This window comes from Glycine max, chromosome 10 (genome assembly GCF_000004515.6).
Source record: "Glycine max cultivar Williams 82 chromosome 10, Glycine_max_v4.0, whole genome shotgun sequence".
Lineage (NCBI taxonomy): Eukaryota > Viridiplantae > Streptophyta > Magnoliopsida > Fabales > Fabaceae > Glycine > Glycine max.
In genome coordinates, this window is record NC_038246.2 from 38,290,402 (window position 1) to 38,308,898 (window position 18,497).

At 29.5% G+C, this 18,497-nt stretch overlaps 2 protein-coding genes and 1 pseudogene across 2 annotated transcripts; 2 read left to right on the forward strand and 1 right to left on the reverse strand.

Annotated features, from left to right (window-relative positions):
• On the reverse strand, positions 1,601-3,776 carry LOC102663069 (high mobility group B protein 9-like; annotated as a pseudogene).
• LOC121172974 (secreted RxLR effector protein 161-like) lies at positions 7,342-7,722 on the forward strand. Its single transcript, XM_041006211.1, has one exon. The coding sequence runs from the start codon at positions 7,342-7,344 to the stop codon at positions 7,720-7,722; it is 381 nt and encodes a 126-aa protein (XP_040862145.1).
• Positions 7,723-11,104: 3,382 nt separating this feature from the next.
• On the forward strand, positions 11,105-13,557 carry LOC100800737 (putative pectinesterase 52). Its single transcript, XM_014762751.2, has 6 exons — positions 11,105-11,113; positions 11,905-12,065; positions 12,204-12,363; positions 12,605-12,820; positions 12,926-13,152; positions 13,392-13,557. The coding sequence occupies exons 1-6, from the start codon at positions 11,105-11,107 to the stop codon at positions 13,555-13,557; spliced, it is 939 nt and encodes a 312-aa protein (XP_014618237.2).
• Positions 13,558-18,497: the final 4,940 nt, after the last annotated feature.

Here is an 18,497-nt window from a genome sequence, read left to right on the forward strand (position 1 = left end):
AGTGCTCTATCACAATAAACAAGCAAGGAGCAGTTCTTAACAATATTAATTATCTTAAGGTGACATACTCAATACAAGTACACCTTGTCCAAGTGTACTGTGCTTGTGCTAATAAATAAATAACAAGCATGGCTACTTTTACTTGTTTGTATCAGTTTTCATCGTTTTGATCAGAGATTGATGATTAATTTACATTATGGTTTGAACGTCTAAGGATTACTAGAATTTTATTATTAAATGCCTAATGAGAAAAATTAAATATTTGCAAAAACTTCTCTGCTGTTTTTCTTTCCTACCTCTGCCTTCTTGATGGGAATAGGTCCATAGGCGGACCTATATTACTTTGAGGGTGTGCATTTGCATTTCCTCATTTTTTAAAATTTATCAAATTTGTAAATAAAATCTTATATTTTTATATTTTATTTTATTTATATTTATATAATTGAACCCATTGAATTTATTTTTTATAATTTACACCCACTGATATAGGGTTTTGAATCCGCCACTGAATAGGTCTATGGTCATATTATACTGTAGTTAGAAGAATGTATAGGGGACTTTTTGGACAACTTTGAATAAAAGAATTAAGTAACTTTCCAGGACTCTTATGCAAAAAATTTATCTAGTACTGTTTCCAAACAGATATGACGAAAGTACATGGTAAAAATACTTAATTAATTGTTGAACCAACTTATAACTGAAGCAAGAATTACTATTAGTATAAAAAAAGTACCATTTTTGTTTCTCATGTATACCATTGTCATATTCCTTATTATCATAATTTCGTTGGACATTTGCTATCTAATGGAAAACCTCTCCTGAAATGACTCGTATGCACAATTCTCTTTAGTTAATATTTCTACACTTGCACTAGTTTGTTCCACCAACTCAAAATTCCCTTCACACTAACCATGATTCATGATTAAGGAGGGATATCAATTCTGCAATCTCTTCCATCTGAAATCAATGAAAACCAGTCCTCGAACAGCATAAAAGACGACGAACCAGATTGTTTTCAGTTTTTGAAATTAAATTTGTATTAAAATATATCTTATTCGGCTTGGTAAATTGCTAATTCAGATATTGAGATTATATAAATTGTGGTTACTGCAGCTTAATCATAAAGAATAGTTTTTTTTTTTTTTTGCATGCATTGCCTTCAGCAATATTTTGCTTTTTAAGATGCCAAAAGGTTCATCTTGGAAGTTAGTACCAGCAATATTTATTGGCCACGAAATGTAAAAAGTATGAGTATTTCTGTAAGTTTTATTGCTGGAATTTCTGTCCATAACTATAACCATATCCCCATGTGTTAGTTATCCGGAATGGCCTGAAATAAATGAGTCCCATTAGTTGTCTTTGTATCCCAACAAAAAGTTAGTTTGCAATAGGAACTACACCAACATAACTACATAAGTTTGTGTTACCATACAAGCCTTTGAAGCATATATGTACATACTTTTCTAATGTCAAGAGAAGATGCTATGATCCAACTATTCCAAGCCCGTTTCAGCTGTTTCAAAACCATATATACATATATACATATATACATAGCAGCTTGGACTGAGTTACTAAAAGGAGAGAACTTATGGATGCATAGTCATGGCCTCTGAGCAAAAAATAACTTACCTATAACTAGACTAGTGGAGTTACTCGGATTCCCTAATTGGGAAAATCCAGTGAACAAAAAAGCATTCCAGTCCATTAGATATGAAGGATCTGTTGGTGCTTTTTCGGTCATTTTAAGAGCTAACCCAACAGTGGCTTTGTTGAAAAGGGAGTTATCTGTCTCAGGTTGTGAAGTTACAAGATAATCACCACTCAGACTATGCCACTTCTCCTCCCTGATGGTATCTTGGGTGATTTGCTGTTTATTGTGGTCATTCATTGCTTCCTTAATTTCTTCCTTTTTCTTCTTGCTTTCCTCCACATATGGCTGCATGAAAATAATTAGAAGTGGCAAACTGCAGGCAAACCCCATAGTGGCAAAAGAAAAAGAACAAGGATATATCTTTCAAGAATAGATCATTGATGTTATGTCAACTTCTATATACCTGTTTCTCAATTTCAGACATATTCCTCCATGTATCAATAGCCAAACGTAGGATTTTCTGGCCATCTAAGGCCTGACTACAAGTTTTCAATCTAGCACATTCATGCTTGAGGAATATCTGATATGCAGTCTTTCGTCCCGGCGGAGAACCTCAGCGTTTCTTCATTTCTTTGACATTTGAGGGTGGAGGTAAAAGCACAGGCTGTTCCACATACCCAGTCCCTGCTAGTGCTAAGTTAGAATCCAAAATATTGCAAAAGCACCTCTAAAGTCTCAAAAGACCACTACTAAATTACTGAAGAAAACTGATGAATATTGTCTCAGGACTTGGAAAGTTTTTTGCCAAGTAACAAACTTGTCATGTGGCAAGAGTAGTCCTTGGAGATCTCTGTGACCTTCATACCATCTTTAATATCCATTATATAAGGTAAACTAGCTGTTGAATTCCGCTTCTTCTGAAGTGGACCTTTAAAAACAGTGGACCTTTAAAAAAAACCCTTTTTAAGATTAAATAGAACATTTTCTAAGACCAAAATATAGCAAAAACATCATATAATGAAGCTGCTGAATTGTCTTGTGTTATGTCCAAGAAGTAAATGTAAACTATATAAGTAGAAACTGCCAAGAAACACTCCCATATATCGAACTTGTGTGCGTGAAGTGCCAGACTGAATCTATATCTGCTTAAAATAACCAAAAAATAATAGATCTCTTGGGCTATCCTTTGGTGCTGTTAGATCCAGCTTGCTTTGCAGGACGCCTGTAGAAGTACAATTTCTCAAACTGGTAGAGAATATGTGCATACAGCTTTTCAACTTGAGCACATAACTTCATACTATTCCCTTCCAATTTCAGGGCAAAGACTACTTCACCCCATTTCTTTTCTCGACCAACCTGAAAATTGGAAACATTAAATAGAAAATTCATAACACTATATTAAAATTCAATATCTGAGACAAATTCTTGCAATGATACATAAAACTATTTTAGCCTCTCTTGATTATAGAACCATAACTGATTTGGATGAATATTGAATAAAGTTGACAAGCACATTAAAGCTGCAATACATGCAAAAAAACAGCTAAAATCGTGTGAGGTCAATGTACCGGGTGATATCCTCCTCTTCTGGTCACCTCCAAGTAAAACAGGTACAAGTCCAGCAATGTTTCTCTGACATTGAAACTGCCAAGCAGAATTGGAAAATAGAGCATTATTCATAACTTTCATGTTCACAACATCACCTTTACTGGAAGTTATCTATTATATAATATAACACAAGAATTTTGGATTGAATTAACCAACGCAAACGACCCATGTACTTAAAAATAAGAGAAAGGACAACTGTAAGACAAAACATTTAATAACGTATTATGTATACTTTGTTTGAGACTAATTATAAAATAATGTGGTGATTGTTTGTTCGTGTGAACAATCATGAAAAGTCAGAAGTCAAAACTGGTCAAACAGGAAGCTCGAAGACAAAAAAGACTCGACTTTTCCTTGCATGCAAATTATGAGCAACCAAACAGAACAACTAGAAAGTAATTAGAGAGTATTTCAGCACCCCATCATCACGTTAAGGATAAAAAAAAACAAGAGCTAGCTAGCTAGCAAGCATGTTGTTGCGTGATAAAGAAAACTCACATGAGACTCAGTCCAGAAGACTCCAACAACTCGGCGAGTTTCAAGTAGAAACTCTCAGGAGTCATCATCACCGAGAGAACTGTTGATGTGTAAACAGAAGTTAGTGGTAGTATTTAATAAATAGAAGTTATGTGGAGTGGTTATGTGGAGTAGTTTTACATATATTGTAACTGCAGTAGTTTAATTTGAAGATTAAGAAAAAGAGCATTCTCTCTGAAAACTTGTATTCCATTGTTTTCTTTTAACAATTGGTATCAGAGCTCCATTGTAGAGGCTTGATATTGAGTGCATGTGAGGAAAACAGTAAGCGTGTGAGGAAAACAGTGAGTGTGAGTCAAGAAAAAAATTGCAGTTTTTTTTTCTTTCAAGTAGAAGTTAAGAAGAATGACACAAGGTGGGAGTAGCAGTTTTGTGCAGCCTGCAATTCCAAGGTTTGATGGTCAGTATGATCATTGGGCAATGTTGATGGAGAATTTTCTGTGCTCCAAAGAATATTGGGATCTCATTGAGAATGAGATATTGATGGTGGCACATGGAATAGAGCCTACGGAGGCACAATTCAAATTGATCAAGGAGCAAAAGTTGAAAGACTTAAAGGTAAAGAATTATCTTTTCTAGACAATAGATCGTGAAGTCCTTGAAACAATCCTCAAGAGGGACACGACAAAAAATATATGGGATTCAATGAAGCAAAAATTTCAAGGTTCAACCAGGGTCAAAAGGGCTCAACTACAAAGCTTTACGCAAAGATTTTGAGATTCTTCAAATGAAGGAAGGAGAGACAATGAATGCATATTTTTCTCGTACTCTAACCATAGCCAACAAAATGAAGGCTCATGGTGAAAGTATGAGTGAAACAATCATTACTGCAAAGATTTTGAGATCAATGGTCTCTAAATTTGATTATGTGGTATGCTTAATTCAAGAATCCAACAAGTTAGACATGATGAGTATTGATGAGTTGCAAAGTAGTCTTCTTGTTCATGAGCAGAGGATGAGAAGTCGTGGAGAAGAAGAGCAAGTTCTGAAGATCTCCCACGAAGACAAAGCAGGTAAAGGTAGAGCTAATGGTTCATCCAGAGAAGGTCGAGGCAGAAGAAGGGGAAGACAATCATTCAATAAAGCTGCTATTGAATGTTTCAAATGTCACAAGTTAGGACACTATCAATATGAATGTCCTGATTGGGAGAAAAATGCCAATTATGTTGAATTAGAAAAGGAAAAAAATGAAGAATTGTTATTAATGTCTTATGTTGAACTGGAGCAAGACAAAATGGAAGAAGTGTGGTTCCTTGACTCTGGTTACAGTAATCATATGACTGGAAACAAGGAGTGGTTCTCAGAACTGGATGAAAGCTTTAGCCAAACTGTAAAACTTGGCAATAACACCAGAATGGTTGTTGTGGGAAAATGTATCATTCGTATGCAAGTGAATGGATTTACTCAGGCAATTTCTGGTGTCTATTATGTTCCTGAACTTAAGAGTAATCTATTGAGCATAGGGCAACTTCAAGAAAAAGGCTTGACTATTTTGATTCAACATGGGAAGTGTAGGGTATATCATTCTGCGAAAGGATTAATTATGCAGACAGATATTAGTGGAAATAAAATGTTTTCTTTGTTGGCTACCATGATACCAAAAGCTTCTTCATGTTTCCAAATTGTATCAGAAAATGAATCTCATCTTTGGCATTGTCGGTTTGGTCACTTAGACTATAGCGGATTGAGGACACTTTTTGATAAGAAGATGGTAAATGGGTTGCCTTCGGTCAAGATTCCAAAAAAGATATGCATAGAATGTTTAACTGGAAAGCAACACAAAGACTTTATGCCTAAGAAGAGTTTATGGAGAGCATCAAACAAGCTATAACTTGTGCATGCAGACATATGCGGGCCTATTAAACCAAAATCAAACAGCAACAAGAGGTACATCCTAAGTTTTATTGATGATTTCACTCGTAAAACTTGGATTTATTTCTTACATGAAAAATCAAAAGTTTTTTCCATGTTTAGAAATTTTAAAGCTTGTGTTAAAAGGAGATTGGTGCATATATTGCTTCTTTGAGAATAGATAGAGGTGGTGAATTTACCTCAAATAAGTTTGTAGAATTTTGCACAAATCAAGGCATTAGTAGACAATTGATTGCCGCCTATACTCCTCAACAAAACAGAGTTGCAGAGAGGAAAAATAGAACAATAATGAACATGGTGCGTTCTATGTTAATTGAGAAGTTGGTTCCTAAAATGTTTTGGCCCGAAGCTGTAAAATGGAGTGTGCATATCCTCAATAGATGTCCTACTGTGGCTGTGTAGAACAAAACCCCAAAAGAAGCATGGAGCGATGTGAAGCCAATGGTTGATTACTTTCGAGTTTTTGGGTGTGTAGCTCATGCACATGTCCCAGACCAAAAAAGAAGCAAATTAGATTAAAAAAGCAAGAAGTGTGTTTTCTTGGGAGTAAGTGATGAATCAAAGGCATACAGATTATATGATCCAGTTTGCAAAAAAATCATCATTAGCAAGGATGTGATTTTTCAAGAAGATGAATGCTGGAATTGGAGCAAAAGCAATGAAGAATGCAAATCAGATGCTTTAAAGTGGAACGATGATGATGATGAGAATAACATGGAAGAGGGAATATAAAATAATAAAGAAGAAAGTAACATTGAAAGAGAAGGTAGTGATGTTGATACAAGAAACTCAAGTGAAATTGGTGTTTCTTCTAGTGAATCAACTGAAACTGATTCACCAATTCTGAATGAAGGGAGGGTAAGAGGACCACCATCTTGAGCAATAGATTATGTAACAGGTGAAGGTTTGCCAGATGAAGATGGTCTAAATGCTATGATAATGCTCACTGAAGATGACCCACTTACATTTGAACAAGTTGTCAAGAGTAAGAAGTGGAGGGATGCAATGATGGCAGAGATTGAGTCAATAGAAAAGAACAAGACTTGGGAGCTAACTATTCTACCAAAAGGGGTGAAGCCAATTGGAGTTAAGTGGGTTTTCAAGACCAAACTTAATGAGAAAGGAGAGGTAGACAAGTACAAAGCAAGGCTAGTGGCGAAGGGGTATGCACAACAGTATGGAGTTGTTATACTGAAGTTTTTGCTCCAGTTTCCAGACTTGACACCATTCGATTAATACTTGCTTTGGCAGCACAAAACAAATGGGATGTTTTTCAGCTAGATGTAAAGAGTGCATTTCTTCACGGTGAACTCAATGAAGAAATCTTTGTGCAACAACCATTGGGATATGAGAAGAAAGGTGAAGAAGGAAAAGTTTACAAGCTAAGAAAGGCATTATACGACTTGAAGCAAGCACCAAGGGCATGGTATAGCAAGATAGAGGCTTACTTTGTTCGAGAAGGCTTTGAAAGGTGTTTATGTGAACACACACTGTTCACAAAGTCGAAGGAAGTAGGTAAAATTTTAATAATAAGTCTTTATGTTGATGATTTAATATATACTGGAAATGATAAAAGTATGTATGATGATTTTAAGGATTCCATGATGTTGGAATTTGACATGACTGATTTGGGGAGGATGAGATACTTTCTCGGAACTGAAGTAGTATAAAGTTTAGATGGGATTTTTGTGTGTCAAAGAAAGTATGCTCATGAAATTTTAGGAAGGTTTGGAATGGATAAAAGCAATTCAGTGAAGAATCCTATTGTTCCAGGCACGAAATTGTCAAAGGATGAAGTTGGAACCAAAGTTGATGAAACTTTGTTCAAACAGGTAGTTGGCAATCTGATGTACTTGACTGCAACTCGACCTGATTTGATGTATGGAGTGAGTCTTATTAGTAGATTCATGTCTTGCCCAACTGAATCTCATTGGCTTGCAGCAAAAAGAATATTAAGGTATTTGAAAGGTACAACTGAGCTTGGAATTTTCTACAAAAAAGGTGGTTGCACAAATTTGGTGGCTTACACCAACAATGATTTTGTTGGTGATTTGGATGATCGCAGGAGCACTTCTGGCTTTGCATTCTTACTTGGTTCTGGAGCAGTTTCATAGTCTTCTAAAAAACAGCCTGTAGTGGCATTGTCTACTACTGAGGCTGAGTACATAGCTGCTGCGTTTTGTGCCTGTGAGTGTGTTTGGCTGAGAAGAGTTTTAGAGAAACTTGGTCATAAGGAGGAAAATAGTACTTTGATTCAATGTGGCAATAATTCTACTATACAACTATCAAAGAATTCTGTTTTTCATGGCAAAAGCAAACATATTGATATAAGGTTTGATTTTCTTAGAGATTTGACCAGAGACAAAATTGTGGAGTTGAGTTACTGTAATTCTCAAGAACATGTTGCAGACATGATGACAAAGCCTCTCAAGTTAGAACAATTCTTGAAATTACGGAATATGCTGGAAATGGTTGATGCGTCGGTGATAAACTAAATGTTTGTTTTTCTTTTTCATATAGTTCAAGGGAGGAAGTTAGTGGTAATTTCTTGTAAATAGAAGTTAGTGGTAATTTCTTGTAAATAGAAGTTAGTGGTAGTTTCTTGTAAATAGAAGTTATGTGGAGTAGTTATATGGAGTAGTTATGTAGAGTAGTTTTACATATATTGTAACTGCAGTAGTATACATATTGTAACTGTAGTATTTTAATGTGAAGATTAAGAAAAAGAACATTCTCTCTGAAAACTTGTATGTCATTGTTCTCTTTTAACTAGAACATTGTTCTACATGGGACTCGCCAGCACTTGCATTGGTGATGGAGACATTAACAAGGTTCATGAGTTGGGTCTCCGATGGCGATGGAAGTATCATCTTCCTCTCCTCTTTGGTCTCCATGTTTGAGGAAAGGACATAGAGACCTTATGCCTTTAATGTGCGAACATTTGCGATAGCTGCACAGTGCACACAAGTACGTGACGTTCCTTGTCTTGTTTGGTCGATAATTTTTTTAAAATAAAATTAGTGTCTCGTTTTAAGTAGGGGTGTGAAAAAGACTATTTAGAATAAAATCAGGTTTCTACGTCGGTTTTAATTTAATTGATTTTTTACTTGAATTAGTTTTAAAAAAGTATATTATTTAATAAAATTAATTTGGTTAACTAAGTTGTTTTTACAAAATGATGAACTTATTTTCAACGAGATAAAAATATATTTTTAAAATAATCTAAAAATCAGTTTAAAATTGGTTTCAATTCTTAGAATCTATTTAAAATTAGTTCAAAATCAATTTTCTAAAATTAGTCTGATTGTGAATCAATTTTCTAAACCAATTCGATAATTTAGATGTAAAACTGAAATCAGTTTAGTTTAGAAGGAATCAAATGGATGTAGTTAACGACACATACACGGAATATATGGAAGAATAAACTTAGATCTCGCATAATATACTCTTGGATAAAAACAATAAACTTTAAATGGAATCTATTAAACTTTAGACTAAGAATTAATCTCTTAACAAAATATGAAAGATGCCATTGAAGAGCAAAAACTCTAACTGAGAGTGATATTCCTCCAAATCCAATGAAAGATACTTGCAGTAGTCTGTAGTATAGACAAAAAGTTTAGAAACAAACTTGTTTAAAAAAAATAATATAGAACATATGAAAAACTAAACATTAAAACAGTACACAAGAAATCTACTTATATTTATAAACATTATTAATATTAATGTACTTATTATACGATGTAGAAGACTTTTTTATTTATATTTAAAATATAAAAGAATAATGTGATACTAAATGAAACTAATATTTAAAGTAAACTATTTTAAATCACAGCAAAACTACACATGTTAAAAATTATCTTAGTTTTAAATTTAGATAATAATATATAAATTTATTTCATTAAGGATTTATCTAGTAAATTATTTTCTTTAAGAATTTCTATTTTTAAATTAATTCAAAATATTTAAAATAATTACATGCATCTACAGATAACAAAAATATAAAAATTAATTATAAAAAAATAATTTATTGAAATTAAAAAAAAATCATTGAGAGTGAAACCAATCAAATAAAAAAAACATAGTAATTTTATAACATTTTAACGTAACATTTTCCTATGTATTGAATACATTTTTTTTTTACCAAAACAATTAAGTATATTACCCTGCAATGCAAAGGCTTAACATGATAAAAAAAAATCAAATTTTAAAATAAAATATTTTAAATTAAATTTATATATTTTAAAATACCTAAAAATATAGAACTATACTTCACTTGCATTTATAAACTTATTTCACATTTTCTCGTGTCTTTTTATAAATTTTATACAAAATACTAGAACTAATACAATTTGTCATCTAACTGTTTACTTAAAAAAGAATGATGTTAGTGTTTATTATGTACAATTTTTTGTTTAAAATTACATTTACTTTCATTGCTTTATTTTTTTAGTGAATTACATGCTATCTATATATAAAATAAATAAGTAAATATAATTTATAAGTATATTGGAATAGAAGTGTAAAGATAAAATCTCACATTTAAAAAAATAAACAAATTAAATAATATATAAATAAGAAAGATCCACAAATGTATTAAGCTTTTTTGGATTGAAGGTAATATCATATTCACTTTATATGATATACTTATAACCCATTATAAATATCTTTATGATGTTTTATCCGCTCAAATGCACAACAATAAGCTATATGGTGTAACTTTAAATAAATAGGTTACAATGGCTTCACCACCATTTACATTGTCTATTTTATCGCCTAAAATCTTGAATATGTATATCATCATAATGATAGTGATTAAGAAAAGTTTTTTAACTACTGCATTATGTTACTTCCTTTAGATCCTCGGCTACAATTTTGCTCTATTCCATTTATTCTAAATTTACAATTTTTCTATTTTAAATCTTTATGCTTCAAAGGACTCATTTTAGTCCTCTGCATTTAAAAAAAAAATTGATTATGATCTTGTTGTCAAATTTCCGTTAATATCGTCAGTGTTTTAATTTTTTAAATAATTAATTTAACATATTAACAACTACAAAAAAACGTCACTATGTGTAAATTAAATTTTATAATTATAATTAATTGTACAAGAAAGGGACTACATTGTGATTAGGGGTTGGAATAGGTTAGGTTAGACTTTAAAAGGTCTGAGTCTAGTCTACGATTAATTTTTGAGCCTGATTTATAGTCTATCAAAAACTTTTATTTTGACTTGACCTAGCCTTTTTAACCGCGCTTGTCCTGATAGCCTATTTAAAAGCTTTTTTCATATTAAATCTTTAATATTCTTAATTGTTTTTACCAAAAAGAAATAAACAACACAACTTCTATAATAGGCTAAACATAAAATGTTAATTACTTCTATCAAACAACTTGAAGGGACTACATTGTGATGGAGCTTATGGCGGACATACACAATAGAAACAAAGCTTTTTTTTTTTTTTCGACCAATTTAGCCCGGCTGACCAACTGGGCATGGACCAGGTTGGCCCGGTGAATCATAAAAAAAAATCAAAGATATAGTTGTCGCAACTCTCACCCTCTCAGGTATCTTTTTCTTCACCTTCGTTAGTTATATATATAGTATGCAAAAAATACTACTTTGTCAGCATACTAGTAAGACTTTATACGAGGAAACCATGGAACCAATTCAATAGAAAACGTGTAGAAATTGATCTGGGCATTAAAATGTTTTTCTTTTAAAGCATTAAGATGTTTCTAGTCAATAGTTAATTAGAAAATTCTATTACAAAAGTTTGTAAATATAACACTACGTCTATAATAGTTTTTTGAAAGAATTTATAGTTAATATTGATTAATTATTTCATTATATGATCGATGCTAACTGTTTATTTCGATTATTATACCATTAATGATAAAAATGTATGTGGAATAAATATAATTTGTTTTGACACATGTCGACAATTGTCTATTCAAAATTTGCAGTTTCCCTATTTTATATTTCTCTCAATCATAAAAAAAAAATTGTTGGTGGATTTATTTCCTTTTTTATTATGGAAATTCAAGATTTTTTCATCTCAAGATAATCATGCCTAAGTTGAATAGATAGTATAAATTCATACCAAAACCATTAAGTTAAGATGTTTAGGTAATGAGCTCTAATACTTCCATTTGCCTATATAATTATAACACGCATTAATCGATTGAGCCTATCAATCTTTATTTCGGCCAACAATTAATCATCTTTGAACATGAAGCTACTTCCTCGAGAAATAATTTTCTCTCTTATTTTGTTCATTATCTGTTCTTCTAAGGTTTGTAAAGCAATGGATTGTGGTGGCACACAAGTTTCACGTACCATCGTAGTCGATCAATCTGGCAAATCAGATTTTCATACCATTCAAGCTGCCATTGATTCAATAAAGACAAGCAACAATAAATGGGTGAAAATTCACATAAAGGCTGGCACATATACGTATGTTATATACTCCATTTTATTAAATTTATACCCAAATAAATTATTGTCTCTTTCTTAGCTTTTTTTTTTTTTTTTTGCGTGGTTACATTATATATATTGAAATATCTAGAGTGAAACTAATCATATTGTGTGCAGAGAGCAGATTCAAATTCCATATAACATGCCGTGCATCTTTTTGGAAGGCCAAGGAAAAGAAGTCACCACTGTTACATACAATGACCACCAAAAAACAGATATTAGTGCCACGTTCTCTTCATTTCCAGACAATGTTGTTGCATCGGGCATTACTTTTAAGGTATAGCAAGATATACATATGTTAAAAAACAATCTCATTATTTTTTTCACTAAAAAATGGAAATACTATTTAGTATGAAACCGATCTCTTTATATCTTTTTATTTCAAGAAATATATTACTTCATGTTTCAAATTTGTGAATAGATTAAAACACAACAGAAAAAAAATACTAGAACAACGACTCTAACAATCTAATAGTCACATCCATGTTGTCTTTTTTTTTTTCTTTTTTTCTTTTTAGAACTCGTTTGATACTGCGGCAATATTAAGTTATGATGGGAAACGAATCCCAGCATTGGCTGCAAGGATATATGGAGACAAATCTGCATTTTACAATTGTAGTTTCATCGGTTTTCAAGATACATTGTGGGATGTGGAAGGTCGTCACTACTACAAAAATTGTCTCATTGAAGGTGCTGTCGACTTCATATGGGGCAGTGGACAATCTTATTTTGTGGTATTTAACATGTACTAATAAATTAACATGGCCATGTCAAATTGTTTTGTTCTTTCTCATCAAATTAACTAACTAATTTCGAGCATTTACTTTAATTTAATGTAGGATTGTGTGCTCAATGTGACTTCTTCGGGTTCCATAACAGCACAAGGACGCAGTTCAAATAGCGACCCAAGTGGTTTTGTGTTCCAACGAGGTTCTGTGGTTGGTAGCGGGAGCGCGATATTAGGGAGAGCCTATGATCGTTGTTCTAGAGTTATATTTTATGACACAAACTTGGGATCTGTGGTTGACCCTCAAGGATGGAATGCTTGGCATTATACAAAACATGAGTACGATTGATTCCTTTAGCATAACTAGCAATTTTATGTCTTCAACTTTAAAATATATCATGATAATTAATGCATTTTGTGGCAACACAGGAGAATGTTTATTAACTATAAGAACTTAAAAAGATAAATTTTAAAATTATAAGGACTCAATAGTTAATTAAATATTTTTTATGTAACCATTTCATTTCATGTTAGTTTGTAACATTCTCAAGATTAACTAGTAAAACAAATTTATGCAGGGATTGCATTTACTACGCTGAGGTTGGATGTACGGGTGTAGGTGCTAATACTTCCAAACGCGTTCCTTGGAGAAAGAAATTGACAATCTCAGAATTCAGACAACAATTTTCGACGTCAGTGTTCATCGACCACGAAGGCTGGCTCTCAAAAATACCATTGAACTGAAGACATCTTTTTATTACTGTTTAGCCAACTTGTTTTGTGGATAAATATAAATATCGTGAAAAAGCTAGGATGGTGTTAATTTCAACATTATTTCGACTAAGCATGTAAATAATGTTTTATGTTAAAGTGTTTGAAAATTAAAGATTTAGAGCATAAGACTGTACAAGTTATTAATGATGTAAATTGTAGATAAGTCGTGAAAATTATTATAAATTATTAAGAAGAGTTACTAGTAGTTAGGAATCTTTATAAATACTTGTTTATTCATAGAGTACCTTCATAGTTTTCTTTTAAATTTGTTGTCATTTTCTCTAAACTTTCATCATCTTCTTTGGATCTCAATATTTTTTTCTTTTCTCTTTCCCAAAATTAATTACTTTTTTTTTAATTTTCTGTACCTTTCTATTCTCTCACTTTATTTTCTTCTACATTCTCTATTCTTAATTTGCTCTAATGATCAATTTGCACATTACTTTCTATTATATTCTTTATCGACAAAATTTTAACATATTAACCCATGATAAAAGACTCATTGAGATGGATAAAAGATTTTCAAAAGAAATATATATGTTTTCTACCTCAAATATCTATCTATGAGATTATATTTGTTTACAAAAACAAATACAAAATTTTCGTTTGGAGAATTAAGTTTTAGCTATGTAATTCTGTGTGGGTCTTCAAGGGAAAACTTGTATTATTTTTCAATTCTTTTTATTTTACATTATTTATGGGATTTTGAATCGAAATTGTTGGTTCGCCATATGTACATGTCAATGAAATTAAGAAATCATTTTCTTTCAAATTTTTTGTTACTTTAATTTTCTCCTCATGCTAGTATTTAAACAAATGTAGTAGTAGTTTTGTCAATTAAAGAAAATTTATTTGGAATATAGGTCATGCAGAAGATATGGGAAAGTTGTTGTTTATTTATTTAAAGAAGACAAAATAGATAACTTCATTCCTCTAAATGAAAAAAAAAAACAAAAAAAAACTCAACTTAAACTTATTATACAAAAGAGAAAAATCCATAACTATCAAAGGTGCCTGCACCATCGTCATAATTAAATACTACTAAAAAATGGGTTAGTGAACGGATAAACAATACAAAGTTTCAAGATTGTCTTATGGATTCTGGTGAAAATTATGTGTCCAAGATCCGTTATGCATAATCGTAGTTATAATGGGTTCACAGGTTGACCCAAAAGCAAAATTGAAAAGGATAAAAAGAAATATAGCCAACTTTACACTTTATCTGCAAAGAATGATACAAAAACATAGTACTTATATAAGTCAACTAGCTAAAGTCACATACTCTCCTGTTATAAATAAAAAATAAAATACATAATTTGGAGAGTGAGTTTCTGACTATTCCTCCTCTCAATTACACATTTTCAATATTTTTTTTCTTATTCTTAATCAGATGTTTATTTTAATTTTTACACACTACTTCCAACACTACTAGCTAAAAAATGTGACTTTTTTACTATTTAGGGATATTTTTTTCAATTTTTTAAATTGGGAATCATTTTTAAATAATTACCCAAAAAGGGATAAGTCGTAAAAGATATCACAATTTATGGGTTAGAAATTGTGAAACATGTTACGATCTCGTATTTTTTTTCAACTAAGTTGTAAAATTATCTACAACTTTAGTTAATTTTTTTTGCTTTTACGATATCAAAGTTGTAAAATAAAATTTTCATTTTGTGACTTTAAAGTTGTAAAACCTTTTTTTAAATGTTAAAGTTATTTGTTTTTTTTAAATAATAGTTTTTTATATTTTTTTACGGTTTTTAAAAAAAATCAATTATGAAAAATTTATTTATTTAATTGTCAAATAAATAATTTTAATTTTACTTATTACTATTTTTATTTAATATGGTTTTATTTTATATGTTGTTAATCTATTTTAATGTTTTTTTATTTAAAATTTAGATAATCTATTAATAAAAAATAGATACTAAAATTAAAAATAACATAATACATTAATATAAAATTAACAACACAAATTAGAGAAAAACATAAAAAATAGAAATTATATTAGACATGTACTTGTTTATATGAACAATTAGTACGATTATGTTTTTCACTTATACACAATTAACATTTCATAAGTCTATTTGAAATTGGTTCGTCCATTTCATTATATATTGAAGTTCATACTAAAATTAAAAATAACATAATATATTAATTTTAGTATGTATTTTTATTGATAGATTATCTGAATTTTAAATAAACAAAATATTTAAATAAAACAATATTAAAAATATTTAATATATTTTAAATAATAAAGCATTAAAATAAATTAATAACATATAAAATAAAATCATAAAAAAATATACATCATATTAAATAAAAACTATTAATAAATAAAATTAAAATTATTTATTTGACAATTAAATAAATATTTTTTTTATAATTTGGAAAAATTAGAAAAAAAACCATAAAAGATAAAAACTATTATTTTTTAAAAACGAAAAATAACTTTAACATTAAAAAAAATATTTTACAGCTTCAAAGTTGTAAAACCAAAAACAAAATAAAAAAAAAGTTTTTACAACTTTGAAGTCATAAAAGTAAAAAAAAAATTACTTATAACTTTAAAATCGTAAAAAAGAATTAACTAAAATCATAAATAATTTGACGACTTAAGCTAAAAAAAATACAAAATTTTTTAGATAATTATTTTAAAACGGTCCCAATTAAAAAAAAAAATACCCGTAAACAGTAAAAAAGCCAAAAAAAATGTCCCGATCAACCATCTCAAACTATGATTCTTTTTATTTTTGTTTGAATATGTGATTTTCTTATTTGTCTATCCCTTTTAATTCTTCATCTTTTATCTCTATCTTTAAATTTAATTTCAATAATATTTAAAATAAATTATTAATAATTAAAAATAACTCTATATTACAATTTAGGTTAGCTGTTATAAATCTAAAATAAAATTTATATATTTAAAAATATTTATTTATTATAAATTTTAATTATAATATTTATACTATATACATATAAAAATGTCTCCCAAAAGAAATGTTTACAAGTGACATCTTCAAGAGTTCTAATCCATAATTTTTTTTGAATTTCTTAAAAGAAAATTCATTTGATATTAAAATGTCTAAATTTATATATATAATAATTGTAATGTAATTATAAATATTATAGTTATAATAATGAAAGTGATTAGCAATTATTTATAATAATTGTACATGTATTATAATTTTTTGTACTACGTATTATACTTATTGTTAATATTATTAATAAATCAATTATTCATTAACATATGGAATTAAAAAAAAACTCATTGCATACATAATAATTTATGCATTATTATTTGCATGTAAAATAATTTTACGACATGGAAAAGAAATATTTATATTCTGATTAAGCATAATTTTACAATCAATTTTATAGGTAATCATGAGAATTATTACATCCATTTTTAATTCAAATAAAGTTAGAAAATAAAAAGGCAACCAAGGAAAGATAAATGTTAAAAGTAAATAATTCTATTTTTTTTAATTGAAAAATACATAATTGTATGATAAAATATGCTATTATAAATTGTCATATGAACTGAAGGTAGCCATAATTAATTTATATTTATTTTTTCCTGGATAAAAAACTATGTGTATCTACCAACTCATTGTAATTCAATAAATTAAAAAATATTTTAAATATTCAACATGAAGTACTCAATTCTTCTTTTTTAAAACATTTAATTAGTTTAAAGTAATTAGGAGTAATATATATTTTAATTAGGATTAATTACTAACGTTAGTATATTTTTTATTCAAAATTACAATGTATTCAAATTAAGATAAAATATAAATATTTCATTGACTAAACATAAATTTAAGTCTTATTCGTTCAAAAATAAATTTAATTCTTAATTTTATTACGCAATAATAATTAATAACTCAAAAATCATTATGTTTATGATACATTATTGATATTTAGAACAAAAATATTAATTTTAGTTTATAATTCCTAATTCAAAATTTTAAAAATTCTCATATGTTAAAAGTTTAAAATATTTTATATCATTTTTCAGAAAAATTAACATATATATTGTGAACGACAGACTCGCTTGAATTAAAGTTTAAATTTAAAAATGTCACTTTAAAAATATATATTTTTTAATTTTTTATTATAGCTAACAACTTTCAGTTTAGATTGTCTGGAGTGTTTTTTTTTCCAATAATCATTTAATAGAGAAGTTAAACATATATATATATATATATATATATATATATATATATATATATATATATATATATATATATATATATATATATATATATTTATCTAAAATATATGATATAAAAATATTTAGAAACAAACTTTACCCGTGCATGACAGGGTCACCACACTCTAGTAATTTATATATATTAAAATTCTTTATTGTAAATTTTAATATATCCCAAAATACTAATAGAATAAAGCCTATCTACAGATTCAATTCACTCATAGTCAACAAGAAATATCAAGTCAATACGTCACTCATAGTCAACAAGAAATATCAAGGGGTACTAGAAGATTTAGATGAATTGATTGAATAAATTATATGAGTTATTATAAATCTGTACCTATTTTATTTTCTATTAGAGAGATAAAAAAAAATAAAAATCAAGGGCTTATCAAGGAGGGTCCAAATCACTTGAACCAAAAAACAGAGTTTGCTTCACTGTCACCACTTTTCCCAATTGGCCCGATTGAGGCCCATGAAAACGATGGGCTTCAAGGTCTATCCGTTGTTTGTCTGGGCTCATCCAAAACGTTAGAAAGTGACTGGGCCGCCTCGAAGCACCAGTGTTAGTTTGTGGAATCCTACATCGCTACATGGCACATTTAACAGCGGAAGTCAAATCATCATTGTCATGAATCAAAATCAAAGTCCAAACCAAACACGAAAAAGGACGTGCTACGCGATAAAACGA

Bases quoted from the DNA above. Each gene is read 5' to 3' on its own strand.
- LOC100800737 (XM_014762751.2), top strand. The intron at 12,821-12,925 runs GTATTTAACATG...AATTTAATGTAG, and splicing joins GTGGACAATCTTATTTTGTG to GATTGTGTGCTCAATGTGAC. The intron at 13,153-13,391 runs GTACGATTGATT...AAATTTATGCAG, and splicing joins TGGCATTATACAAAACATGA to GGATTGCATTTACTACGCTG.
- LOC121172974 (XM_041006211.1), top strand. From the start codon at position 7,342: ATGGATAAAAGCAATTCAGTGAAGAATCCTATTGTTCCAGGCACGAAA.